Source organism: Anopheles coluzzii, chromosome 2 (assembly GCF_943734685.1).
Source record: "Anopheles coluzzii chromosome 2, AcolN3, whole genome shotgun sequence".
Taxonomy (NCBI): domain Eukaryota; kingdom Metazoa; phylum Arthropoda; class Insecta; order Diptera; family Culicidae; genus Anopheles; species Anopheles coluzzii.
Window position 1 is genome coordinate 20,531,181 of NC_064670.1, and position 27,337 is coordinate 20,558,517.

A 27,337-nucleotide genomic window follows, 5' to 3' on the forward strand; every position below is an offset into this window, starting at 1 on the left:
GAGGTCAACACTGTTCCCGCGATACTCACGTCTAGCCGTAAACCGCGCTTGCCTTATCCCTTAAACATGATCTTACACCACCATTCCTAGACAAAACCACACACACACACAAACACACACCCGGTGCTGCCTCTGGGTGGGAAACAGACGCGCTGAACATTTGAGGAGAGCAGTAGTACCGTTGGGGCCGATTTTTGAGCCGCATTTGGATTAAGCAATCGCGACTAAAAGAAAACACAGCTTCCAACTCGCACAAAACACAGAGATACGCGCAGCGCAACATAATAATCGCATCCCTTATTTAGTGGTGTGTTTGGCGACGCGTGTGTGCCTGTGTTTTAGTAGGGCCGTTTCAGAAATGTTCCTCGTCGGGCAGAGCTGCCGGTCGGTCGGTGGTTGAGAGTTTTCGCATCGATCTTTTGCCATCGCACGTTCGGTTGGAATCACCTCTTTACCGGTTGGTGCTTTTTTGCGTCCATCGTCAAAATCTAAGAAATAGGGGAACAGCAGTACAAGGTATGTTCGGTATATGCCCCTACACGTGTGGTGTGCGTGTCTCTGCAAACCTACTGACCTCGTCAAATGCGCTCCTCGCTTGCTCGGTGCGACACGGCGCGAACAGATGATGGTGATGATGATGGGCATCGAATGAGTCCCTCTGCTAACATCCACAAACACATAAACACACACATCAGCTTTGCTACGTATTGGAAAGGGGTCATCATGCAGGCCCCAGTGCTTTAAACATAATCCTGTCCAGCTCTGGACTAATATGGGTGTACCAAATAACGATTGTGGTGGTCCGACGACGACCAGCATTAGACATTTCAAAGCATTTTAATGAAATGTTACACACAGAGACAGAGACCATAGAATAAAAGAATTTGATCAAATAAAGAATAACAATTTCATTACATTTCGCTGTTTTGTTTGGCTTCACGCAAAACTGAACTCAGCAAACTTCTCACCAAAACCTGCCCACCCCAAAAACCGTGTCCCACCTCGATCGCTAGCCACTTCCAGAAGATTCGCCTTCCAAAACATGAGATGATGTCAAAAAATCGATCTTCGTTAGAATTTATCCCTGGCAAAGGCTGGGCCCCCGGGGGCAGAATCAACCAGCGTTTGATCGTTTTGCACCGCAACACCACAACCCTCCTCCTCCCTTCCCTCCCACACCCACCAATCCATTACTTCACCTGTTAATCCAACCCACCGAAAGCACAACACGGCAAGACACGACACGAGAGGGTTGTCATTCCACGCCAGAGTTCCCCCCCTGTTCCCGTTTGGCCCGGTCGCAACGCACCTTACCGCGAGGGACCGGTTTTCGGAGGGACTTTTTCGTATCATTATTGTCCGGCGACGTTGCTGCTGCCGTTGTGTCCACCACCCTCCCCCCGCGGGAGCGGACTACGGGGAGCACATTCACGCGACAGTGTGAGATGGTTTCAGGTGCAGCATTCGTCATCCCGGCTCCCGCGGGGGGGAGCGAGGGGTGTGATTGCGGAAAACTTGTTTCTGCTGAAGAAAAACGAACAAACAAACAAACAAAAAGTCACAGCCGGGCACATGCCGGGACCGTGTACACACCCTTGCGAACCCCGCCCGAACCAAAACCAAAACAGCCGCGGCGCTGCAGGTTGTGATCGTTGCTGGGGTACTGCCAAATTGTTCGCGATCAACAGTGGCTCGGGGAGTGAGGAGTGATTTTTTATTTTATTAGAGCCTTTCGGTAGTACTACTTGTGCAACGTTTATGCCAATGCCATCCTTAACTCAGCGCTAGGATGGATTGCATTTGGATCAAACCAAAAAAATAAAACAAGCTTTTCCGACGACGAACGAAACACGAACACATCCTGTAGGTGACTTCATCCGCCTTTTTCTTTGTTTGTTTGTTTTGCACCTTAATGCAAACTACGGGAATCACACATTAGTATACGTAACAATATACAATAAATGGCTCACCATCGCGGAAGGTGAACGAAAGAAAACAGTGAGTTATGTCACACCGGTTCGCTTCCGTTCCAATGGTCGTCCGCACTGCTGCGCTCCAGTCCCGGAAGAACTCCATTCCTTACCCGGTGGCACCATTCGGGGCATTCCCTTACCCCTCAGGGCCATAACACTACCACCACGGGGGGCGGTTGGTTCGTTTTTATGGGAATTTAACGTCAATCGTTCTACCAACAGCTACAGATGGAAGCCACATTCTGATGGTCAACACTCTGCTTCTTGTGGTCTACTATCCTCCAGAACGTGTTCCCTTTGTCTCACTCACTCGCTCTCTCTCGGAGCACCGCAAAGACACCTGTCAAACTCGGAAGACTCGATACCGTTCGAGAAAATGTGACAAAATGGCACGACATGCACACAAAGGCAAACTTATTTATTTGCAGCACCGGGTACGGGTCGAAGGCGTCGGAGCGCATTCGGCGGCGGAAGAATTTAGTGTAACCGGACAAGCCGCGGCCGGTCACGGTTTGGTGCTGTGTGGTCGCGCGGCATCTAGTAGCCAAGCCGGCAAGAAATTATGTGACAACCGCAGGGGCACACACACACACACAGCCACTCTCCAATCCTGGCTTGGCTTTGTGGCCGTTTGGTGGTTAGAAGGTGCGGCCAGTGTCGCTTGTTTTTTCTTGCTTTGCACACCTTTAGTACAATGTTGAGGGAAGCAAAAAATAAGATGGGATTGGTCAGCAACGCGGCAGTACTGGCAAGCGGTTGTTAAAATAGACTAAAAATAGTACCGAAGCGAGCGTGGAGTGTTCGCGCGGTAGAGTGTCAATAGTTGCAGCACAAGTAAGCTACGTTCTCACGCGTTGCAAAGAAAAGGGAGGTTAAAAATGAATCATATTTTATCGGAACGAAAAACAAAACTGTTACGCCCTCCATTTTGCAGCATTCTCACCGTCTTTGAAGCGGGGGGGGGGGGGGGGGGGATTGCAACAACGCTTGCGTGAACAACAAATCAAAGCTTAGTTGACACGCACGAACCAACCGACAGCATGTCGAACGGGCGGATTTATGGCGAGTTTTGTTGTTGTTGTTTTTTTAACCATCTTTCCTACAATTTTGTAAAATAAAAGCACACACACACACACACACATATGTGTGGGTGGGGTTTAAAATGGGTTTAATCACACCGCTGTACCACAACTGCAATTGCAGGGAACGGTGAGACCGCACACTGACAATTGCAAACACAATCCGGACGAAAGTTGTCCAATTATTCAATTCCTCAACCCAGACGGTCCCGGGCTCGATCAGGTGACGCCCGCCATTGAGACGGTGCTAACCCAGATCCACACACAATCACACTGGACTGCTTTATCTGTGCAATGATTGTGTCTCCTTCGTGCTCGTGAACGTGAAGGTCACGACGCCTTTCACCGACGGGCGGCCCCTAAGCGCGTGCGATCGTAGCACAGAAGCCGCTGGTCTCCGGGTGGCTCTGTTGCTGCCCACGGATGTAGGTCGTCCAGCAAAGGGCCCCCTCCGATCCGGTCCCGATGATGATGTTGTTGATGATGATGATGATGATGGAATAATAGGCGAGAAAAAGAAAGTTACGATAACACGCAGCCACTGAAGGATTGCGCATTATGTCATCCCGGGGCGTCACACAGTGTGTTGTCGTGCGTTGATTACTGATTGTTGGCTTTGTATGTTTTTTATCTTCTTTTTTTTAATCCTCTGTACACGCTGGTAGCTCCTGTTGACCGCATTGGTGGTTTGAATTGATATACCTTTAACCTCCTACATCACCCGTCAGGTCTTGTATTCCCCCAAGTAGTCACTTTTTATGAACTCCGCTCCGACACCTTGGACACCACCAGTCGTAGCTCATAAACTCTTCAGGCCATCGGCTGCTTCTGCTTCCCATTCCCTCGCCCCAGTGCTCAAAAGTGGTACCTTAAGGCACCCCCCGTTTGCAAACAATGCAGAAAAGTCACAATGCACAATAAAATGGCCGGCGACACCATTCCATTATGCAGGATGCAGCATTCTTGCGCCCGCTTATTTAAATGAGAGCAGCCACGGTGGTAACACACGCACACACACACACACACACTGTGAGGACCCCCAAGCGCCGGCCCATACTCGCCCCCCCACCCCATACAAGGAAAAACGCATAATTTCCAACGCAAATGAAGAAACGCGCCGAAACACACGCCGGGCGCCCCCCGGTACTTCATATTTCACGCCGCTGCAGCCAAACACCGTTAGTGCAGCCGCGGCGGAGAGAGAGAGAGAGGGGGGGGATGGGGATAGAGAGAATAAATAGCATCTGGAATGTGGCGGAGGGCGGACAGCAAACGCCAAGCTGCATATAGGTGTCACCACAATTTTCATAGCCCAACAAATCAACACACAGCGGCCGCTCCACAGATCCGCTGTACTTATACCAGCCGCCCACCAGCCTCCTCTCCCCAACTTCCCTCCCCCCCTTGGCAATTGTATCTGACAATAGGAATGCCCCGAGGGCCCCATAAACGGTGACCGTGTAAGGTGCATTGCATTCATAAACACTGTCAAATGTGACGAAGAATGGCAACAGTTCTAACGCCTCCCCTTTGGACGGTGTCTCTCGGTACTGGAATCCCGCCAAGACCCGCCGCTTTGCATACCTGGTTTGGCGGAAAATAGCTTCAGAAAAAGCATTTGACCTCTCTCTCCCCCCCCCCCCCCCCCCCCCCCTGGAGTGCACAATTGTCTACGAGCGTTCCCTTGCGAGGTTCTAAAATATTATTCTAAACACGTCACAAATCAAGCAAACCGTACCACCCATACAACACTATTTTGCAACAATTCCTTCTCCCTAGCCATCCCCGTACCATCCTTTGGGCATCCTTTTTTTCTATATTTTGCACGACACGGGTGGTCTCCGGGACCCCACTTTAGGGGCGCGCGCAAACCACTCAACCTTTGTGCAGGTGTCGAAGAATAAGCGGTGCAGCAGTACACCGAACGCACTCAAAGATCGTACAGCGGCAACGAACTGATGCGGAGCGGCAAATGGCTTCACAGCAGCTCAAAAGCGGCGCGTGGGAGTACCAACGGGCGATGTATTGCTTGCGCTTACTTCACAGCGCTCCACCGCGGGGGGGTCGGGAGAGTTGTTTGTAAACACACAGCAAAGTGTGCACACGGAAGGGGGGGGGGGGGGCGTCATCATGCTCATGAGCGAAGATGATGCACTATAATGTAACAATCAAAAGAACGGGCCAAGACACCGCCGCCGTTTGTGAGTGCGCGAAAGTGAGATCGCAATCCGGAAGTCAAGCTGGGGTGCAACCCCAAGTTGCATCTGAGGTGCAGTATTGTGTCGATACATGTCGGAGTCGATGGGTTGGTTTGTGGGCTGTGAGATTCAACCGTCGGTATTATATCTAGACGATCTTATGCCGCTCTTATTATGTTGTGCGGCAGGGTATCCCCCCCCCCCAAACACTAAGCTTTCCCTTTCGTTTGCGGTGGCGCGTTCGATGCGTTGATCGGGGCGCGGGTGTGTGTGCACATGAATTATGATCGGCTCTATTCTACTTTACATGATCTTTTTTCTTGCGCTGTTGCGCCACAGCCGAGTTTCCCAGCGAATGTACGGCGCTCGCGCGACTTCACAGCCATCGTAAACACACACACAGTGAAGGGGCATCCAATTTTAAGGAAGTCCGGACCGATTGCTTCACATCACCTGGATGATGATGGCATCCAGGCGAGTAGGTCGTAAAAATAGTGATCTCCGATTACATCAACAATAAAGCCAGCAAGCGAGCAGAACAGCTTTGGTGCCGCGGGAAGCGATGGGAAGTTTGTGCAACCTTTCTCTGATCAGTTTCTTCCATGTATGTTTTTTTTTTCACTATTAAATATTTAGTGTTTGATTTTGAAACTGCAGAACAAACGCAAACCCGATATCGAAACCATCAACAGCAGAGCTTGCGCACAACGCAGGTGATGTTGCGTTTCCCGCTTATCACGGCGAGAAGCGAGAGATGCAGACGGCAACCCGGCGTGTCGTGGTTGATAAATTATCATCTTATTTTTGTACGAATCCGAAAAAAAAACCGGTCACTGCGCGATACGTAAAAACGGAACGGCGCAGCAAGAAACGGTTTGATCATTGCCCTAACACGCAAAGATAGCCTAGCGCCCAGTGTGTTTGTGTTTGTGTGGCAACTCACATCGAAAACATATCATTAACAGCCGGTAACCACGGTGACCACGACCCGCGAATATGGTGGCATACGAAAATAGCCAACCCAGCAGCCAAGACAGCAGCAACACCACCATACCAGCAAGCCGGTCGGTGTGTTGTCGGTCTATTTCTTCACCTCCTCCGCCGCCACAAACGCAAACCCTGTGCCACACACAGTTACCAGCAGCGCGCGGCAAAGATTAAGATACGCGTGGTCAGCAGCACCACCAGCTGGGAACGTGAGAGAGCCCGCGCGCGCGACCACGTTCAAGGTGTACCACTAATTTTCAGTCGACTCCGAAACACGGTGGCTTACGGGCGGTGCGTGTGTGTGTGTGTGACTCTATTCAAAAGAAAGGCAAAGGTGTCGCAAAGTGACGGATCTCCTCTACCGCAAAGGGAGTGTTGTTGGGCCAAGCCGATTAAGTTCCCGCAGTAAAGGTTGGTCGGCACAGCGCAAAAGGGCATTAGTTTCACACAGATACACAGGGCCTTGTTATTGATGTTTGGCTGTAGCTGTAGTAAACAGGCCTAGGAAGGACAATATTTGGACTTTGGCGGTGTTGTGCAGCGACTGGAACCGAACTGGGAGATCAATGAATTGATCTTGTCATGGCAAGAAACTCAAGGAAAAACACTATTTACATCGCACTAACTCTGGCATCTTCTTGCTCTCGTTTTATCCACAGTTCGTCAACTATGTCTCAACGATTCTTCCCAACATTCTACAGCGAGCGAATTATGCGAGTTTAGTGCAGTGTTTCGTGCAATTCATTCCCCTTTTTTAATGTGTAACCCAAGTGCGTTGACAACAGTGCGCCAGACCGAAGAGCGAACGATTGTTGGGAATACGAGATACTACACAGTGACACAGTAGTGAGCGCTGGCTCGAGATCGTTCAGATACTATCGTGTGATTTGTGCGTTTTCCGAAACAAAAACAAAACCCCGCCAACATGTATCCTCCGATACTAGTGTTAGTGCTAGCGTTAGTGTTCCTCTCCCGCCAAACTGCCGCCCTGGAGCTGCAGGACAATGATCCAGGCCGGGAGGCAAGTGACAGTTATTCTAGTCCCTACGGTAGCCCAGTGGCGGGTGGCGGTGTCACCAGCTCCCTACTGCCGTACGATGGCAGCACCGGTGGCGGAGGGCACGAGTCGGTAACGCTTGGCGCCGACACCGCCGTTGTGTCCTCCTCCGACGTACTGCCACCGGGTGGTCTGCTGGACAGCGTCTACTATCAACATCACAACAGCGCCGTGGACCACCAGTACGGTAGCGGCGAGGAGGATCCCCGTGCCATCTACCCCGATAGCTTTAACAGCTCCGAGCTGAGTGGAGCGGACGAGCAGTACCTGACTACCGGTAGCTCCCTGCTGCCCGATTACGGTTCCAGCGAGCGTAACGACAGTGCGGAAGCGTCACCGCTGGCAACCGTCGACGACCACGAGGCACGGGCCAGCGTTCCACAGGCATTCGTGAGCGATCAGGAGGAGGATCAGCCGCGGGATGAGCAGGTCGGTGAGTCATCGGAGGATCACCACCTACACCGGACGGCGCCGGTGCATCATCATTCGCGCGAGGAGCCCACGCTAAGCAGCAGAGCGCTGGAGCACCATCTGCATCAGAATTTACCGCCCGAAACGACCAACCATCTGTACGGCGGGTCCGGCGACACCAACAGTGGCGTTAACGACAGTGCCGAGCATCACTTCACGTCGCCAGTCGGGCTGGAAAACAACGTGGAGGACACGCAGGAGGATGACGTACTGCAGCTGGCCACTACAACGACGATGCCGGCACCACCGGTGCCGGGAGCGCTGGGCAGCAGTTCGAGCCCGGACCTGGACGGAGGTGTTGTTGTTGATCATCCCGCGGGCGGTCTGCATCCGTTGCGACCCACGAAACCGGTTCCGTCCACACACCCGACCGGCGGTGGCTTTGACGAGAGTAAACTGTCCAAGCCGGAGCTGCTGGCACAGCTGATCGCGGACAAGAACCTGCGGATGCCGATCGCCTTCCTCGTCGATACGTCGAACGATTCGCTCGCCTTCACCAAGAAGGTGCTGGAGGCGTCGCTGGTACCGAAGACCCCGCTCGATGCAATCCTGATGCGCTACAATGCCAGCGGTAAGTATCGTTTTTCACACCACGCTGTGTCATCACGTACGCACTGCTTCGGCACGTACCGGTGCGCCTTCAGCGGCGTGATCCAAAAGCTAAACAATGCCCAATTACTCATGACGTCATGGTTTTTTCTTTGCTTTGTGGGGAGTTGTTGAACGTTGCAAGCACGCCAAAGTGCGTAAACTACAAGGTGTGTGAACTGCAGTCCCGTTTATGTGTGCTTTTTTGTTCCTTCTTCGGCACAGGCATATCCAAATCGGTTACCTTCCGCAACACCAAGTCACTGATGGAGGCGGTAAACCTGCTGCAGCCCAGCTTTGACCGGGGCGGCAGCGAGTACTACAGCATTCTGCGCACCTCGCAGGAGATACCGTACGATAGTGCTATCTTCTTGGCCACCAGCAGGGCGACTACCGACGCGCAGCTTTCCCGCATGACCGCACTCACCCTGCTCAAGAAGCGGATTCGGGTAAGGGGCCTGTGTTCAGTTTATATCCAATGGCCGTACAGAGAGTGCGTGTGTGTACTTAAAGTGTTAATCTCTCCCTTTGCTTGCGCAACACGGCAGCTGTACGTGATCTGGTTCGGCGAGGAGATCCTGGACACCAAGCAGCAGCTGGACCAACCGACGACAAACCAGACGGCACTGCACGAGCTGGCACACAAAACGGGCGGCCGTGTGATACACTTCGAGATCGACCGGTACTTTGGCGGCCATCCGGTGCTGGTAAGACCGAGCGCATTGTCCCACCCTGATTGTCTCCGTGTGCAAACGCTTAACGTAACACCATCAATCCTTCTTTCGGCAGACGACCCTGCTCTCCCAGCACGATCTGCACGGCACACAATCGATCCCGGTCAGCGTCGGCGAGGATGTGAACAGTCTGTACTTCAAGCTGCACGGTCACCTCGACCAGGCCACGCTGGAAACGCCCAACGGTGACTAAACCCATACCTTCCCACCAACCCATTGCTACTTCGTCCTACTCGAGAGCAGGGGGATGGACGGTTAACCGATCTGTGTCTGTCCGTCCCCAACTCCATTCAGCCCTTGCATTAGTCTGTCGCCCTCTGTTAAGCTTCTCATCATTCCCACCACCACAACAACAACAACAACAAATCCAAGGACGGCTTCTTCATTCATGTTACATGTGCCCCTTTTTTCGATACTTATACCATCATCGTACTGAAATGTGTGTGTCCTGCTTATTGTGGATCATCTCGTGGGGTGTCGGTTGTTCATCCATTGAATGTGATTGTTGCCGTTATAAGCCAGCTTTTTTTCTTACGAAATACATACGATCGGACGAGTGTTGGATTAAAAATATTGGGGACAACAAAATTGGGTAAAACATTCCCCATGTTGATTAAACAAGCTCTTCAAAATCTATTAACGTGAAATATCAACTCTAGGCTCTTATATTTACATTTACAAAAAACTAAGTTCTTATTGTGGTGTTTTGAACATAGAAAATAGTGTAAAAGAAAAACAATGGGGCTATTGTTATGGAATGTTTCATTTCCTTACCACTAATTACACAAAATGCAGCCACATTAATCATATTTCGTTTAAAAAAAATAGAAGAGCAAACATTAAACGACACAAAACCGTTCTCTACCATGGGCACTAACCACTGTGAGGGCTGGTTTGAAGCAAACAAACAAAACAATCATCGCCAGTTGAACGCAAGACGAGCGCCGTTGCATGCAACATTGCATGCTCGCTGTACGGCGCATGGAGAGAGGGACGGGGCCACATAAAACATCGCATACGCTGCTATGTTTTCGATTGCAACGAGCGTTCGTTTTGTTTACGAGACGAGAATTGCGAGGATAGTGCTGTCATCCTTCCCATACACGCTCCAAGTACAAATCATATATTTGTTAAGTTAACCTCTCCAACTAAAAAAAGGACGCTAAAGCGCAAGCATCCTTTTCAAACGCGCGGAAAATGTGCGACGTGTGAGACGCGTGTTGCACCTGAAGCCAGTTGTTATTCGCACGCGTTTGTCGTTCGATATTCAAAACTGAAAATGAAAAACCTATATTTATACGCACATCCACACACTCTGGGTGGAAACCAACGGCTTCGAAATGCAGAAAAGAATCCTATTTGAATCCTATTTTCCTCCATTTCCTTCGATCCACTCCCTATCATTCCCAGCCACATTTGTGCATACTGTTTTCCTCGAGCAAATATCCCACATTACCACCGAAATGAACAAAATGGCTGGGACGGCGAAAGTGCAGCCGTAATTGTAACCGGGAAAAAAACGTGTCGTCTTTAGCTATAAGATAACTCCTACATTACGTGTTAACATTATTAAGCGAATATATATAAATACTTGTTGTAAATAATGGATGAAATTAAAAACAAAACTGAAACTCATGTTCAACTGATCATTTTAAAAAACTGCTCATATGAGGGTGGGGTGAGGTTCATTTGGACCTGGGTAAGGAATCATTTTGCTTTCATGTTCATGTGCGTGTTGTGTTGATACTTCGCCTTGTCTGTTTTCCTTTCATTTCATCTCTTTACCGTTTCGTTTCACAGCTCATTTCTCCTTTGTAAAACAGTCGTTGCCGCCAAAATTTTGCCTCCAAGTCACCAATGTTTAAACTCTTCTGGTATCAATGTATGATACCGTGAGACGTGTCTCATTTTTTGTCTCCAAAGCATGATTTCAATCAAACACTGTACCTCAATCGCTTTGCTGAAGCTGTTTGATACCAAATTTGTGAATTTAAGACAAATAATTTATAATTTAATGAACAGAAATCAAAAACAAACTTCTTATTACGCTGATTTTAAGAATTTCGTTGGAACCTGCTTGTTTGGCATGTTTTTTTTTTTCAGGCGTAAAAATACCCTGACCTAAAACATTGATTTTATTTAGTTTTTTTTTTTTATAAAACTACAAAATTCATCAAAATATCATATTTAACGATTTCTACCGGAGTAAAACAAATGTCAAATTCAAAAAAAAAATACAGCTCAGATATAGGCAAACACTGATGCACACTGTCAAAAATTGGTGCCTTGGAGTCAACATACAGCGACAACGACTGTAACGTCCCCCCATCTCATCTCAGGTGTCAAGCGTCGGTATCGATAAAACATCGAAAAGAAAACGAAACATAATCGCTACTAACTGTCTGACCTTCACCAATTGTAACGCAAATCCAGCGTACGAGATCGTTCATTCATTGCCTCCATTGCCTTGGTTGAAACTGCAAAGGGGCCGCGCACCCTACGCAGGGATCCGTTAGAGGTCAGTGGTACGTAAAGTTGGCGAGGTACGACGGCAGAACTGCGCTCCAGAAATAAGCATTATCCCAAGCAACAGAAACGCGCTCCCCCCATCGAACAGGGGCAGCAGGGTAAGTAGACAGCCGGTTTTGCTCTGCAGACGTGCCCTGCCCTATCTGAGAAGGAGACGGATTACACACACACACACACACGCGCACGGAACCTGCAACGACACCGCACCACAGCATCATCCGGCGCGCACACAGTCGGCGGCGTCCCAAACGGTGCGGCAACCTTGAACCATATGACGCGTTTGCACGATTCAGCCAACAGGTTTTACACGTGTTCGTTCCGCGGGTTGGCACTACTACGTACACACCCCATGCGCCCTGGGTATCCCTGAGGGTTTGTTTGTTTGTGAGATCGCGTAAAGCAGATCTCTTGCGTGTTTTTTTTTTTCACCATCTGCGCAATCAAGAGCTGGTGTGCAAAGCGGAGAGCTTGCTCTCTCTCCCTGTCTCTTTCTCCTACTTCTCGATCAATCAATCGATCGATCGAGAGGCCTGCACACGTTTGCGCTCTTGCGCTCGTCTCACAAATTCCACCAAAATAATTAACACACGAAGCTTATGTACCCTCTATCACATTTTCCATCGCATCGCATTGCAAATCAAAACAAAAGGCGCCACCACCACCACCTCATCACTCCATACGTCAAAACACGCTTCTTTCGCTCTTTAGTACGCTCATTGTCTCTCTCGCTCTCTCTCTCTTTCTCTTTTCACCGTACTCTTTCAAAAGGATACCTCGCGAGCAGTACACAAATTGCGCAAAATCGCACGCTAGAAGCTGATGGTGCCACCATTGCTTCTCCTCCCGCGCACGGTACACTAACACACAAACACACACACATGAGAGCACATATTTTCTTTGCACTTTCACCGTATAAAATGCTCACTCGAATCATATGATGGAGCTCACCAAATTCGTGCCCACCATTCCGCTGCCTTTTCACACTCACATTTCAATACTAGTTGGGGGCTACGGATGGGTAGTGGTTGCTAAGCAGCTCGAAGGCAGACAACAACAACATGACGAAGGGACTCACAAAATGACTCACAACACAGTAACCATAGCAAACTGTTAGGCAAGAACGGATTTGTTGGAATGGAAAGGAAAGAAAATGTGCTAAAGACGAACACGGTACTTACCCCGTTGGTCAACAGCAAGAGAGAGAGAGAGTAAAAAAAAGGCCAACAACAAAGGAATCTGCAAATACTCTTCACTGATTCCTCGCCCTGGGGGGAGGAGGAGCGACCAAACGTCAAATGTCTTCTTTAAAATCCGTAGTTGTTAATAATTGTTCACACACTTGAAATCACGTTTGAAGATGGAATCTACAGAGCAAACTTCTAACTTCTAGCTCACTCGAGAGCTAGCAAACGGTTTGAGACAAACTACCGAAATAAAAAATCGCCCGTTTTCGTGTGCGCTTGTTTGCTGCTGCCTGCTGCTGCTGCTTTCCGTTTTTGACAACCAATACCGGATTCACAACACAACACAACACCCCGATGATCTTTTCCACTCGCGCGCGCGCGCGCGCTCTCGCTCGCACTCTCTCCCTCTCCCAAGGGCCCGGCCCCGACTGTTCGTCTCGCTCTCGCCCCGTTTGTTGCTGCTCTCACGCATTTCTAACTCGCGCGCAGAGAGCGCAAAAACACGATGAGAGCGACGATGACGTCAGATGGTCGGGGGCCGCACGGTTGGAACGGAACCAAAACAAAACCCACATCTGCGCAGGTGAACCCTACACGCGGTCATATTAAAAGTGGGCGATGGGCGATGGGGGAAGGGGAGAGCGTTGTTGGTTCGAAGCAGCATAGAAAAAAAAACGAAACATACCTGCTGACGGTTAGGTAAAAGTAAACCAAGCGCGCCAAATGCAGCCATCGAACTCTTCCATTCGTTGCACCCCAAATGCTTCAAACTCCGAGCTGCGAGCTTTGCTATGAACTAATTGCAAATTATGCCCATCACTTTTCTCCTTCTCCCCATTGTCCGTTCGTCTGCGGTTTTTGGTCGACTTTTGCGGCGCTTTATGGATGATTGTGCGCAGTCAACCGTTTCCAGGGCAGCGGCGCCCCATTCGGTGGGTTATCAAATGGAGCCTCCGACTGCGGGTTCCGCCGCGCGCTGCTCAAGCGCTATCGCAACCCCGCCAACCCGCAACAACGAACGTGCGCTTGTTGGAAGGGCGATCCTTTTTTCCCTCTCTCTCTCCATTTCAAAATGTGCCTTTTCGTTTTGAAGTTTGAGTTGCATGGAAAGTGAAATTTTAGATGCATTCAGTTTCATATTGTATCATAGCTCAGAGAGAGTGAGATAGGGGAGTGTAAGAGGAAAACAATGCGGAAAGGTGTGTGCGTTTGTCTCACTTTCGTTTCCATCCCACAGTAGATACACACACACACACAAACCGGGGTTGCTGTTCGATCAAATGTGCATGAAATGCATTTCTTTGCAATGCTTCTTGGGCTGTTTGTAGCTATTTGAGCTACGAAAATTTAATAGGCAACAATATTTATACAAATAAATAGTGCAATCGTTTGCCTTTTTTCTAATAAACTCATTTTTTTCGGAATAGTTACCACAGTCAACGATGAGGAAGCAATTTCTTTAATTGCTTTGGCTTCCCAGAAAAGTAAGAACCATACATCAGTCGATGCACTCCCGCGTAAACAAAACAAACAGCCCCTAAACAATTAAAACAGATTACACACTTTCTACCAGCACCCGGGTGGTGTAGATTGATCACAGCCCGAATAACGCACCCCAAAGGTATTGCATTTGAAACTGAAACATAAACAAAGCGTAGATAGGAGTGAGCGAATGCTTTTAGGCTACACACTGCAGGAGAGAAGGCAACATCAAACTAGCTTTAATTACTTAATTGCATTAAGAGGGTTGCTTTTTTTGCTTTGGGGGGTTTGCGGTACGTGTTTATCTATATCGGTAGATGCACCTTTAGATATGATTCCATTAAACTGACCCCAACAGCGCACAGAGGGCACTTTTTCTGTTTTGATAATTAAATTTACCATGGAACGGACACTACCGAACAAAATCAGAATGCACGAGGGTTCATAATATTTAAAAACAAACGCGTAAGCATAAACATAAATTTACGTAGCCAGCCAGCTTTTCTGTTTGTTGCCATTCACACCCTTCCAACTACCCCCCTGTGCAATATGCTAGAACATTCTACTACTACGCACCTCTCTTATGGACAACAAGCAGCGTTGTTTCGCTTCGCCAGTTGCTCCAGTTTTGTTTTCCTCTTTCTTTCCCTGTTTTCTGCCTCTTGTGCCCTTGTGTTTGTGTGCTTTATTCTCTTCCCAATGCTAATGCTCTCACGCCTTCTGGATGCTTTCGCTCTCTCTCGTTCTCTCTCGCTCTCGGTTCGCATTATAATGATCGTAAACAAAACCAGCTGTTTTATAGAAAACCCCCAACTATACTACCACCACTACCGAGCAGCAGGAGCAACGCAACGTGCAACTATAGTTTGCCAGGCCCGCGGCACAAACCAACACACGCGCAAAACATGCTTTCATCATCACCATCATCATCATCATGCGCCATGTGCACGCGCGACAGAAAGCATAAACACAGACTGAACGCTGCACATTCTGGACTTGCTTGCCAGAGAGAAGGAGAAGCAGCACAACCGTTTTCATACATTGCTTTCCCAGCGGCTTTTTATTTCTGGTGCTCTTATTCCCCTTATTTTTTCCCTTTGTTTTGCTTCATGCTTGTTTTTGTTTATTAAACCGCACGCACGTATGTTTATCTTGTGGCTTTAATTCATTGCGATTGCTTTTTTCTTCTTTCATTCGTGTGTTTGTTTTGCTTCCAACAAAAACTGGCTTCTATCATCGAAATAACGAAAACTAACCAATTCGGTGCTCGGGTTGGCGGGAGCTGTAGCTTCACGCAACATGGCAATGCCCATTAGCATACTGTGGCTTACTACGGTGGGCGGGCGCAGTCTATGAAGCAATGCGTCTATTTCTTTGCCATGGACAGACCCACAGCATCACAGCCTTGGCTTTTGGGCGCAGTGGGAGCGAGAGAAGCTGCAGTTATTTGTGTGTTTGTATTAATATTTCATGATATACGCACCCAAACCCAAAAACACCAATGAATTCATGGAAAACGAAATTTAAATCACCATGCATGAGATCATATTCCCTTTTTCCCTTCTACGCACGCTTCCCCACACTGACACTGTATCTGATAGGCCGTGTTCTTTCCTCCACCCCCACCCGTTTATTTTCCCGCCCTAATCGTAATCACGTGCTTCAGGATCGTTGATCGATTTACTGCGCGACAGTAGTAGAACGAGCGCAAAACCGCAACGCAACGGTGCGACGGACTCGGCGAGCCGGAACGAAGCTCCCGTCATGCTGTACCACCTTAACCAGACCGAACCGGGCACCTACCGGCTTAATGTGTCGTCCACCTCCAGCCCATTGGAGCATTCGTACAGCGTGACGATAAAGTCTGCACAACTCTATTGGGACGGCGGCATCGACACTTACGGTATGTATAATATAAAAAGCGAAAACAAAAACTACACTAGGCTCGCTAGGAAAGTGAGGAAAATAGCTGATAAACTAAACAGTGTGGTTGTTGTGGAGCGCACTGCTATGCATCATTGAACTATTTTTGTAAACCATACGCGCGCACCCACCCCCCGACCGCTCATGACGCACACGATCAATAAACATCGAACGAAGCCGGCTGATAAGCGCCCTAACGAGGCAGCAAATCGAGCTGAAAATCCCCCCCCCCCCACCGCTTTTCCCGACCTTAATCCCGCCCTACCGGGAACGGGGTCAGGGAAGGACGATCGACAGCAACGCAGGGACAGGAGCAACATCAACAACACACAGAAAATGCTACTCTTTTGATGCAAAACACCTCTTCCCCAGCCACCACTTTGCTACCACGTTTTGTACCCCCACCTCACCCATCTATGCTCCTTCCCGGGCAGTAGTAGTAGGTCAAATCAGACACAAAATTAATAAACAGCCACGGAAAAGCAAGACTGTGGGAAAGGGGTGCGGCCACAGGAAGCATTCGGTGCGAGATAGTACAATGTTAGAAGGGAGTGTGCACCGAACCTGTGCGCATGGCGCCATCGTCGATTTAATTATACTGGAGGCGTCCCTCCCTGCCCACCCGCATGCACGAATGTGCGACACAATCTCCACCCGTTTCCGGTGTATCACCAATTAGAGATGCCTTTTTTCTAATTTCCCCCATTCAGTGGGAAAATTCCCTTCTGGACGGTGTGCTGGAGTAGTTCCGGTCTGTCAGCAACACCCCGCGGGTACCTCTCGTGACCTTTTCCAGTGGCCCTGACTTCTTGTCGACACTTTTGGAGTAGAATTTTAACAAAAAAACACTAACCTTATCCGCTTCACTCAATGATCGTCAGCACAGTGGACTACCAAACGCCAACGGTTATCAATATCACCATGGAAACCAAGATGGGTGGCAGGCGAAATATAAAAACAAAACTCCCGTACACGTTCGTACACGAAGAAACCGCTCCGACGGAAACGGCTCAGATGTCCAATGTAGAGATGATGCGTTCCGTTCCGTTACTTTCGACACACTGATCGCGTGTGTTGCGAGCGGTCGGCTTTTTTCGCCCCTGCTACTCACTGCAGCTATACGGAGGGGGCCGCCGGGGGCTTGGCCCCGAGATGGGAAGCGGCGCGATTGGACGAGCGTCAGAGTTTCGTCGCTCGCGCACGCTTGGACTTCGGACGTGGTACAACAACAGCACGACCACCCCCCGGAGGATTGGGGGAGAAGGCTCTTCTAAAACAGGCGGGGTTGATGGGGAGCTTGTGTTTGGATTTAGTACAATGTATTCGCCTGCTTGGATTGGAGGATGAGGTTTTTGGTTAGCATAAAGATGCAAAAGGTTCTCAAGCCTACGGTCGGTCAAAGCAGGCCACCATCCCTTCAACAAACGAATGACCCTTGCTACAGCAGTACACGTATGTGTGCATGCAGCAGTGTGCATCACGTTTACATCGTAACCACTAATATCAAGTTGTATGCGTCACCCTATCACATTTGTTCCATTTATCGAAGATTTGCTCTTCTGCTGAGCAATGGCAGCATTAGTTCACTCGCAATAGAAAAGTAAGAAGGGCAGGAAGCAACCAATACCAAACGAAATAGTGTGGGTGTTGTTGACACGGAACAACAAAGAACAATATTCACCATAATACAGTGCTAATAAAAATGAGAACCCAGCTGTCCGAACAGTTCCCATACAACGCCATTGTCCGAGGCAGGGGCAACCTTTGAACCCGGACCACATTTACTCAGCACATACAGTTAAATTGGCTACAAATGATTCATGCAAACATGTGCGCAAACTTTAATCATGACCGGGGTGGGGAGAGGACGGTTATCGTCCCTTTTGTACCAAGAAGTGTGGATGAGATTGCACTCCAACATTGCCTTTTCTGTTTGTTTTTCCATTGCTAGACGTCGGACCCGGGCCAGCAACGGAGCCGGAAGGGTGGGAAACCGAGGAGGAGGCAGTCGATTTGCTGAGCAATAATGTTGCCGGCGAGACGGACCGCACGCTGTACGCTGGTGGAAGGTAAGGAAGGCTCATGTTTGGTCGATGTTGGTCTGTCAATGTTTCAACATAATCGATTACAGTGGAATAATGTAGGAAATATAATACAAAATACTTGATTGTAATTGACAGCTCGAAGCTACCACGATCAAGCGGCGATGAGCACCGGTTTGCGCGCCAAACCGAGCTAACGGACGAGGACAGTGGCATCATCAGTGGACGCGCCTCGATCCAAGCCATCACCAAGGTGGATGTCGGCGTGAACTCGCAGCTGATCGGAGCACGCGGACAAGCGCTCCAGCTGTACTTCGAAGTTACCAACTATCGCCAAACGCCGATAACGTACTTTTTCCGCGTCACGGACGAGCTAGCCTTCCTGCGCTCACTAAACCCTGGACAGTAAGTAGTAATACGGCAGGACACTAAAGAGCTGCATAAACATTGATTGTCTCTACTCTCCGCTTCCCTTTCGCCAGAGTAACGCTAAACCCGGGCCAATCGATCATCGTAACGGTGGCACTCATCGTAACACCGACGGCCGAAATCGGTTCCCGCGACAAGGTAACCTTCTCGACGACCGGCGTCGATACGGTGTCCCAGTCCGCCTGGGTGACCGTGTCCGATTCGGCCGGGCTGGCCGACACTACGCGCCCCTCGCTCTGGTACACCTACTCGAGCCGGTGCGAGGGCCGCTCGACACCGGCCACCTGTACCGGGGCGTTCTGGACGCTCGAGGTAATGGCACGCGACTACGAGACGGGCCTGATGCGCATCTCCTCCAGCCCGGCCGGCCTGCTCTACAAAACGCCCTTCACTGCCGGCACGCGGGACGAGGTGCGGGCCAGCTATACCGCGTCCTGCTGCCAGCCACGCGTCACCGTCACGGCGTACGACGTGAGCCGAAACGTGCGCAGCCTCAATCTGGACGTGACGGACATTTGGCTAAACGAGGCGGGCATTGCGGCGGTCGTGCTCGGGGTGCTGCTGTTCATCGCACTGATCATACTGCTGGTGCTGCTCATACGGTACTGCATTCGCAAGCGCAAGCAATCGCAGGAGCTGCCGATCTACAGGGGCGGCGAACCGATCGGCAGTCGTCGTACCAAGTGAACATAATCGTAGCCTTAAGAAACTGCATTCCATACCGTAAGTTGCCCTCGCTTTAGTACGTAAAACAGTAATCGCTAACGCTTACTGTGCGTAAGCATTATGTTTAATCATCAAAAGGGAGACAGAGATACCAAATGTTACCTCCGTTGTGAGCATGAAATAAATAATATAAATCATTTACAAACAATCCGTTGCTTTGCTTCATCTTCAAACATTCCCGGAATCTCCCATGCCACAGGTGCAACGATATCGTTGACAAAAAGGGATATCTTCAAATCTACATTGCACCTTGATTCTGGAACACACTTTTCCATTGCTTTGGGGTTGGTGTGCCCCAAAAGAAATAAATATGATAAATATGGTGATAAATAGTATATGTAACCAGGTTGTAGCAAATTGCATTTCTAGCTCTCCATCTCTCCCTCTCATCCGCTCGTCCTTGCACTGACCTGTTGATTCCGATGGATCCTTGGCGATGGCGGGCAGTGGCGCTGCCGGGAGCAGCACCGCCACCGGTGCAAAATCGTCCAGCGTCAACCCGGTAACCTGCGAGCTCAGCAGCGGATTCTTTATCACAGGTGGTTTCCGTGACGTGTCACTTTTTCCGCCCGGAGCAGCAGCATTGGAAGCCATTGCTGGAAGGTGGTAGCGAGATCCGCCCGTTGCACACTACGTTTCGGTTCAAAGTTTTCTCCGTGTCCACTTGTCGTATTGATGACGATATTGAGATAACCGACTGGTAGAGAGGGGGCTACAACAATCACTACCGTTCAATAGATTAACGTTAAATGCCTGTAGGCGTTCAACAGCACTGTTGCGTTGCTAGCAGGTTGTCGGCTGGTGCATCACCGGGACAACCACGCACAATCTTGGGAAATATGGATGCACCACAAACAGATGACACTTTGCTCCACAACGATCGTATCCCGAAAACACTTTCTCCAACAGCACCCCGAACCGGATTGATTAAGCAATGATGCCAATTCCGATGGTGATGATGGCGATGATAATGATGATGATGATGGTGAGGTGTATCGGAGTATCAACAATGTTCGCCGATGGGGAACGACGGTGAGGAAAACAATGCAACAGCAACTGCACACAATGGAAGCTTTGATTTAGCTGCCCGTAAAAATACTGCCAACACGTATCGGTAACGCGACAAAAACAAACAATTGCGAACACAGACGGTAAAACGATTATTTATTTCCCGTTGCTGCCGATTCGCAGACTTTCCACATAAACCACAGATGACGAACGTCAACACACGCTGTCATCCGGCCGATTGGCTGCGTGCTGCAAGCAGTTCGACAGTAGTGATGGGTAAATACACATTTTTTCGGAGTCGGATCGATCTGACTCCGGTATCCATCGGAGTCGAACTTGGAGTTACTCCGGACTGTTTTAGTGAATGGGAAGGGGGGGAGGGTGCATGGGTAAGCTCGGACTCATTGGCCGGATCAGTCCGGATCAGACCGGATGGGCCGGAAAGTCCGAATCTGGAAAGACGAATCTGGTCAAGTCCGGGTGAGTAGTTTAGGTTGGCGGTCCAAAAACAGTAAGGCCAAAAATACATGGACCGTAATTTCGCGACCGCGGAATTCCGCCTGCTGAAAAATCTATGGATATGACAGTTCGGAAAATTTGCCGTAGATAGTTTGTACAAGAGTACAGCAGGCGGAATGCAGCGGCCGTGAAATTCCGGTCCGTGTATTTTTGGCCTAACGATATTTCAATTTTAAAATGACAAAGAAAAATGTTAAATTGTAATATTCGTTGCCTTACTTGAAAGTAAATGAACTCATCAAAAATTGTCTGAATGATAAAAATAACCATTTTAACCAATAACCAAATAAACCATTTTGGGAATTATCAATTGCAGTGTTAACCTAAACTACAGTCTTTCCCCGAGTTACGCGACACTCGAGTTACGCGAATTCGAGTTACGCGAATTTTTATTTTTGACAGTTCAGATGTCAAATCAGTACAATTTTCTCCATCAATTGTCAAATGAAAAATAATTACCGATAAATAACCAAATTTTCTACACCAATTGCATCAAATAAGTATTAAATTACATAAATGAACTAAATTCAATCAAAAATTATGATAAATAAAGTATATTTTTGCTGTAACATGTGATATTCGACTTACGCGAAAATCCGAGTTACGCGAATGTCTCCGGAACGCATTATTCGCGTAACTCGCTGAAAGACTGTACTCGCCTTCACTCATCCGGACTGATCTGGACTCATCCGGATTGATCCGACCTCATCTGGACTGACTCGGACTAATCTGGATTGATTGGGACTGATCCAGAGTCGGATCCGGTTATGATCCGGAATCGGATTCATGTTTTGCGCGCCGGAGTCGGAGTTGATCCATGACTCCGCTCCGCATTACCCGTCACTATTCTACAACACCGTACTCAGCCAACGCGCGCTAGTGCATTCAAATTGGTCGTTGCAATTATGCTACGATTGCACAAATCCGTGCACCTGCAATCAACTAAATACTTTATTTCCTACCAATCTCTACATCACACAATCAAGCAGCTTGTTTCTTCTTTTTAGTGGGACGTTTTTCGGACCGATTCTGATCCGGATCCGTTTTTTGCGCCGGCGGCATAATACGACGGAACAGTATGCATTCGTCTTGCGCCAGCGGAGCATCTTGCGTACGGAAGGATACCTGAAGATTGTTCCACCTACGAGCAGTGGGAACAATTTGCAGCTTATCCAGCAGCTGCTTCGATAGTCCCGGCACGATCGGTTGTGCGGCTATTCCAGCTTGGCGAAGCACTTCCATCGTTACAGACAGTATGGTGTTGAGCTTGGCGCGATCGGCTGGATTATCGCTTTTCTTCAACTTCCACGGTGCGGTGGTTTCGAAGAAATTGTTCGCTGTATGCAGAAGATGAACGATTGTATCGACTACGAGATAAAAGTTGTAGTTTTTGTAATGGCTCGATGTTTTGTCTGCAAAAGAGAATATGTAGATTCATTGGTATAATTTCAAGTTGCAAGCCACACGTCTGTCCTTCTCACCGGGCATCTCTTCCAAAGCTTCTAGCATCCGTTTTGTGGCATCAATCTGTTTCAATGTTTCGAGCGCTTCCCTATCGACTGCCGGGAATATAGACTCAGCGTTCAAAGCTTTTCCACAGCAACGTGAAAGCAAATTGCCCAGCGTATCGGCCAGCTCCGAATTCAATATTCGCAGCACTTTTGTATCACTGTAATCTAAGGAAGGAAGGAGCATAATTACTGAATGAACAATCAAACAGCTTACACGATCAAGTTAATTACGTACTCCCATCACTGTGTGCCACTCCTTCGCGCAGTAGAAAATAGCGCAATCCTTCGTAGGTGTAAAGTTCCGCTCGCTCGTTAGGATCCACAACGTTCTGTTTGCTTTTAGACATCTTCTGATTGTCAACTGTCCAGTGCGAATGCACCAACAGCTGCCGCGGTGGTTCGATTTGTGCTGCCAGCAGAAAGGCTGGCCAGTAGATTCCGTGAAACTTTAATATATCCTTCCCCAGCACCTGCACGGTCGGTGGCCACCGGATGCGGAAGCTTTCCTTGGGATAGCCGGCCACCGTCAGATAGTTTACCAGTGCATCTAACCACACGTACACCGATTGAGATGGGTCCGATGGTACCGGAACGCCCCAGGACACGCGATTCATTGGGCGTGAAATCGAAATGTCAGGCAACGGTTCTTCCAGCCAGTCGAGCAATATGCGACCGAACTTGTCCGGCTGTATGCGACGACCCTCGAGCCCTTTCACCCAATGCCGCACATCGTCCTGGTAGCGGCTCAGCCGAAACATGTAATTTTCTTCCTCCGTCCATTCGACCGGATGCCCGGACTCGAGCGAACATTTTTCCCCACGCTCGTTTTCCTTCAGCTGGCTGTCGGTGAGAAATGTTTCGTCCGGTACGCAGTACCAGCCGGAATAGCTCGCCGAGTAGATACTGTCGGATGCGGCTAGCGATCTCCAAAACGCCTGCACGGCCTGCCGATGATCCGTGTCGGTGGTACGGATGAAACGACTGTAGTCAATCTGAAACCGGCCAAACAGCTCGCGATACTTGGTGGAAATGGCATCACAATAGTCCTCCGTCGAGGTGGAATGCTTAATGGCGGCTTGCTGGATCTTTAGACCATGCTCGTCGGTTCCGGTACTTAGAAAACAGTCTCCTGATTCGGCCGGGCGGGTAATTTGATTAAAGCGATGGATTGCATCGGCTATCACAGCCGAGTAAAGGTGGCCAATGTGAGGTGCTGCAATAATAAAGAAGAAGAAAAAAGCTATTAGCTATTGCAAAAATAAATATTGGACTAAGCTTAGTTGTTCGTTGCTACTGTCGTCAAGCAGGGATTAGTCGTTGAGTACCCATCATTCACCTGCATTCACGTAGAAGATTGGAGTGGTCACGAACGAGTGCTGTATTTGCGAAGAGAATCTTCTTGAAAAAAACCACCTTGTTACCATGTCGCTCGGTGATGGTTCAACCGATAGTGAGAATGATGGTCGTTATTTATGATTCTTTCACTGTGCACAGCACGTTGCCATTTATTATTTGTTCAATGAAAACTTTACGAAACACCGGCTTTTCTGCCACCAAAAACAAGCCCCGAAATTTGCGAACCAAAACAATCGCCAGCTGATTTCGGTTTGACACGTTTCGCCAAAGCAGGACGAAGCATGCATCTTCCTTCGCATTCGCACACCCACAATGACAACAAACGCCTGTCAGTTTGACAACGCAAAAGCAATGGTGAAAAAATCGACTTTCCTTGCAACGAAAAACAAATCTCGTTTGTATGCGGAAACTAATTTGGCAATAATAAGGCTTTAAAGTTAGTTAGTAGTGAGACAAAAATGTCTCTCCCTAGCATCATCTTGACCGTGGTGTTGGTGGTATCGTTCGCTGTGCTCATCGCACCACTACAAGGTAAGAAAAAGGACGGCAGATCCTGACCAGACTGGTTCCGCAAGATAAACAAAGCTACAAACCTTTCTCCTGCAATTCTGCTGCACCCGTAGGTCAACTGCACAAAAACCTCAAGTACTACGAGACGCTTCACGCAAAGGATCTTTCGCACAGGATCGAAAAGCGTGGCACCAAGCACAGCAACCACCCGTTCAACACGATTAAGGAGGTGGAGTTCAAGGTGCTGGGCAGAAAGTTTCGCCTGATTTTGCACCCGCACGCGTCCGTGCTGCACAGCAACTTCCGGGCGTACACCGTCGATGGCAACGGGAGCGAATCGATCGTACACCTCGATCGGAGCAACTTCTTCAAGGGGCGCGTGTTCGGGGAGATGGAATCGCACGTCAATGCGCACATCGATGACGGTGTGATGACCGCGTCGGTCGTACTGCCTGATGAAACGTACCACATCGAGCCTTCGTGGCGCCATTTGCCACACCTGAGCGACAAGCACATGATCGCGTACCGCACGTCGGACATCAAGTTTAGCTGGGACCAGGTCGATGCCATATCGGGGGACTTGGGGGTGCCGCGCACCTGCGGTTACATCAAGGAGGGACAAGAGCTCGAAGGGCAGGAGGCCGAAGAAGACGAGGAGGTTGATGGAGACACGGAGGGATACGAATCGGACAGTGATCCAACGCCGGAGACGGTGTGGCACGCGGAAGATCTACCGGAAAGTAAAAGATCGCGCCGGAAACGGCAGGCAGATCAGTACGAGTATACGCCAACGAAAACGCGTTGCCCGTTGCTGCTCGTAGCGGACTATCGCTTCTTCCAGGAGATGGGGGGAAGCAATACGAAAACCACCATCAACTACTTGGTATGTTACTTACGTTGTGTGTATTGAGCTATTATTTAAAAATGATTTTATTTTAGATAAGTCTCATCGATCGTGTACACAAGATTTACAACGATACGATCTGGCAGGATCGATCGGACCAGGAGGGATTCAAAGGGATGGGGTTTGTGATTAAGAAGATTGTTGTACATTCGGAACCGACTCGGGTGCGTGGCGGTGAGGCCCACTACAACATGGTGCGCGAAAAGTGGGACGTTCGAAATCTATTGGAGGTAAGTTTGGCCATCCCATTACTAACAATCACTAACCACTAATCAATGCCTCTACTTAACATGCTGCCTCAATGGGATGTAAAATGGGACTTTTGTTAATTAACATTCGAAGGTGTTTTCTCGGGAGTACAGTCATAAGGATTTCTGCTTGGCACATCTTTTCACAGATCTCAAATTTGAAGGCGGCATTCTTGGTCTTGCGTACGTGGGCTCGCCACGTCGCAATTCCGTCGGTGGCATCTGCACTCCAGGTCTCTTTTGCATGCCGCTTGTTGCTTAGCTAGCGTTCATCTTTTTCCATTGTTTTGAATCGATTTAATAAGATAATCCGCTAACACACAAAACACCGATCCTTCACAGAGTACTTCAAGAATGGCTACACGCTGTACCTGAACTCGGGCCTCAGCAGTTCCCGCAATCACTACGGGCAGCGGGTGATAACGCGCGAAGCGGATCTCGTGACGGCGCACGAGTTCGGTCACAACTGGGGCTCGGAGCACGATCCCGACATACCGGAGTGTTCGCCGAGCGCTTCCCAGGGCGGCAGCTTCCTCATGTACACCTACTCCGTGAGCGGTTACGACGTGAACAACAAGAAGTTTTCACCCTGCTCGCTGCGCTCGATCCGCAAGGTACTGCAGGCGAAATCGGGCCGCTGCTTTTCCGAACCGGAGGAATCATTCTGCGGCAATCTGCGCGTCGAGGGCGATGAACAGTGCGACGCCGGTCTGCTCGGCACGGAGGACAACGATGCGTGCTGCGACAAGAACTGCAAGCTGCGCCGGAACCAGGGCGCGGTTTGCAGTGACAAGAATTCCCCCTGCTGCCAGAACTGCCAGTACATGATGGCGGGGGTAAAGTGTCGCGAGGCACAGTACGCCACGTGCGAGCAGGAGGCACGCTGCACCGGCAACCATGCCGAGTGCCCGAAGAGCCCGCCGATGAGCGATGGTACGATGTGCCAGGAGCGCGGCCAGTGCCGGAATGGGAAGTGTGTGCCGTACTGCGAGACGCAGGGATTGCAGAGCTGCATGTGCGACATTATAGCGGACGCTTGCAAGCGGTGCTGCCGGCAGAGCATCAACGAAACGTGCTTCCCGGTAGAGCCGCCGGACGTGCTGCCGGACGGGACGCCCTGCATCCAGGGCTTCTGCAACAAGGGCATGTGCGAGAAAACGATCCAGGATGTGGTGGAACGGTTCTGGGACATTATTGAGGAGATCAATATAAACAAAGTGTTGCGATTCTTGCGCGACAACATTGTCAGTAAGTATTGTGACTGGAAGGAGCTGCTTCGTAAGTGTTACACCATTGTTTTTTTTCCCAGTGGCGGTCGTAATGCTAACCGCGCTCTTCTGGATCCCGGTCAGCTGTGTCATCTCCTACTTTGATCGAAAGAAAAGAAAAGAGGACTGGAAGGAGTACGAATGGAGCCAGAAGTTGGATCTTATTCATCCAAGCGACCGACGACGGGTGATTCACATAAGGTAAGATAATAGAGCCCTGTCCAAAGCAAAATTGATAATGGGCTCCTTGTACATCTTTGTTCTTCTTGTCCCGCAGAGTTCCGAGGCAAAAAATAACCGTTGCCAGAATGTGAATTCAACCAAATTCATCACAGGAAGGATTTGAAGCTTCCATCGCAATCGGTAGTGGAAAATTCCCACAATCTACTAGTCAGTACCAATGAGTTCTTTTTTTCATTTCATACCTAATGATAAGTAAGATATAGCAGCCAGAACAAAAGGAACATCTCCACTACACTCAAAACAAAGGTCACCCTAAGCACAACTGTAGGCCGAAACGAACACAGAAGCGAAACAACTAATACTAATAATGTAATCCTCTTACCACGATACGAGTAAATATCATCTTCGAACACAAAAAAAAGATCCAT

The 27,337-nt window shown here is 49.3% G+C and overlaps 4 protein-coding genes across 9 annotated transcripts in view; 2 read left to right on the forward strand and 2 right to left on the reverse strand.

Moving 5' to 3' along the window:
* The window catches only part of LOC120952796 (uncharacterized), a 29,089-nt gene extending 9,539 nt beyond the window's left edge, over positions 1–19,550 (forward strand). For 4 of the 5 annotated variants that reach the window (XM_040372315.2, XM_040372313.2, XM_040372312.2 and 1 more), the window contains exons 2-9: positions 6,897–8,336; positions 8,579–8,802; positions 8,902–9,060; positions 9,143–9,272; positions 15,949–16,185; positions 18,157–18,274; positions 18,386–18,652; positions 18,730–19,550. In XM_040372315.2, coding sequence (XP_040228249.2) covers positions 7,163–8,336; positions 8,579–8,802; positions 8,902–9,060; positions 9,143–9,272; positions 15,949–16,185; positions 18,157–18,274; positions 18,386–18,652; positions 18,730–19,363 — 2,943 coding nt within the window. In that variant the 5' untranslated portion in view covers positions 6,897–7,162 and the 3' untranslated portion in view covers positions 19,364–19,550. Of the gene's footprint in view, positions 1–6,097; positions 6,649–6,896; positions 8,337–8,578; positions 8,803–8,901; positions 9,061–9,142; positions 9,273–15,948; positions 16,186–18,156; positions 18,275–18,385; positions 18,653–18,729 lie in introns of those variants that run through there. The other variant, XM_040372314.2, reaches the window with a different exon arrangement.
* LOC120952795 (uncharacterized) overlaps positions 1–20,629 on the reverse strand; it is a 45,084-nt gene extending 24,455 nt beyond the window's left edge. The window contains exon 1 of the mRNA XM_040372309.2: positions 19,813–20,629. Within this exon, the coding sequence (XP_040228243.2) occupies positions 19,813–19,996 (184 nt within the window). The 5' untranslated portion in view covers positions 19,997–20,629. The remainder of the gene's footprint in view (positions 1–19,812) is intronic.
* Positions 20,630–21,832: 1,203 nt separating this feature from the next.
* Positions 21,833–24,028, reverse strand: LOC120949088 (methionine--tRNA ligase, mitochondrial). The gene is made up of 4 exons (XM_040366083.2): positions 23,777–24,028; positions 22,676–23,653; positions 22,411–22,605; positions 21,833–22,341 (listed from the first exon to the last, which is right to left on the reverse strand). Exons 1-4 carry the CDS (start codon positions 23,862–23,864, stop codon positions 21,911–21,913), a joined length of 1,692 nt encoding a protein of 563 aa, XP_040222017.2. The 5' UTR covers positions 23,865–24,028; the 3' UTR covers positions 21,833–21,910.
* A 102-nt stretch (positions 24,029–24,130) lies between these two features.
* On the forward strand, positions 24,131–27,291 carry LOC120949087 (ADAM 17-like protease). 2 transcript variants are annotated; one of them, XM_040366081.2, is made up of 7 exons: positions 24,131–24,327; positions 24,420–25,189; positions 25,246–25,440; positions 25,553–25,691; positions 25,801–26,706; positions 26,768–26,927; positions 27,004–27,291. In XM_040366081.2, exons 1-7 carry the CDS (start codon positions 24,255–24,257, stop codon positions 27,038–27,040), a joined length of 2,280 nt encoding a protein of 759 aa, XP_040222015.2. In that variant the 5' UTR covers positions 24,131–24,254; the 3' UTR covers positions 27,041–27,291. The 2 variants fall into 2 exon arrangements, with proteins under 2 accessions (XP_040222015.2, XP_049461145.1); XM_049605188.1 differs by lacking the exons at positions 25,553–25,691; positions 26,768–26,927; positions 27,004–27,291 and having other exon boundaries at positions 25,801–25,942.
* Positions 27,292–27,337: the final 46 nt, after the last annotated feature.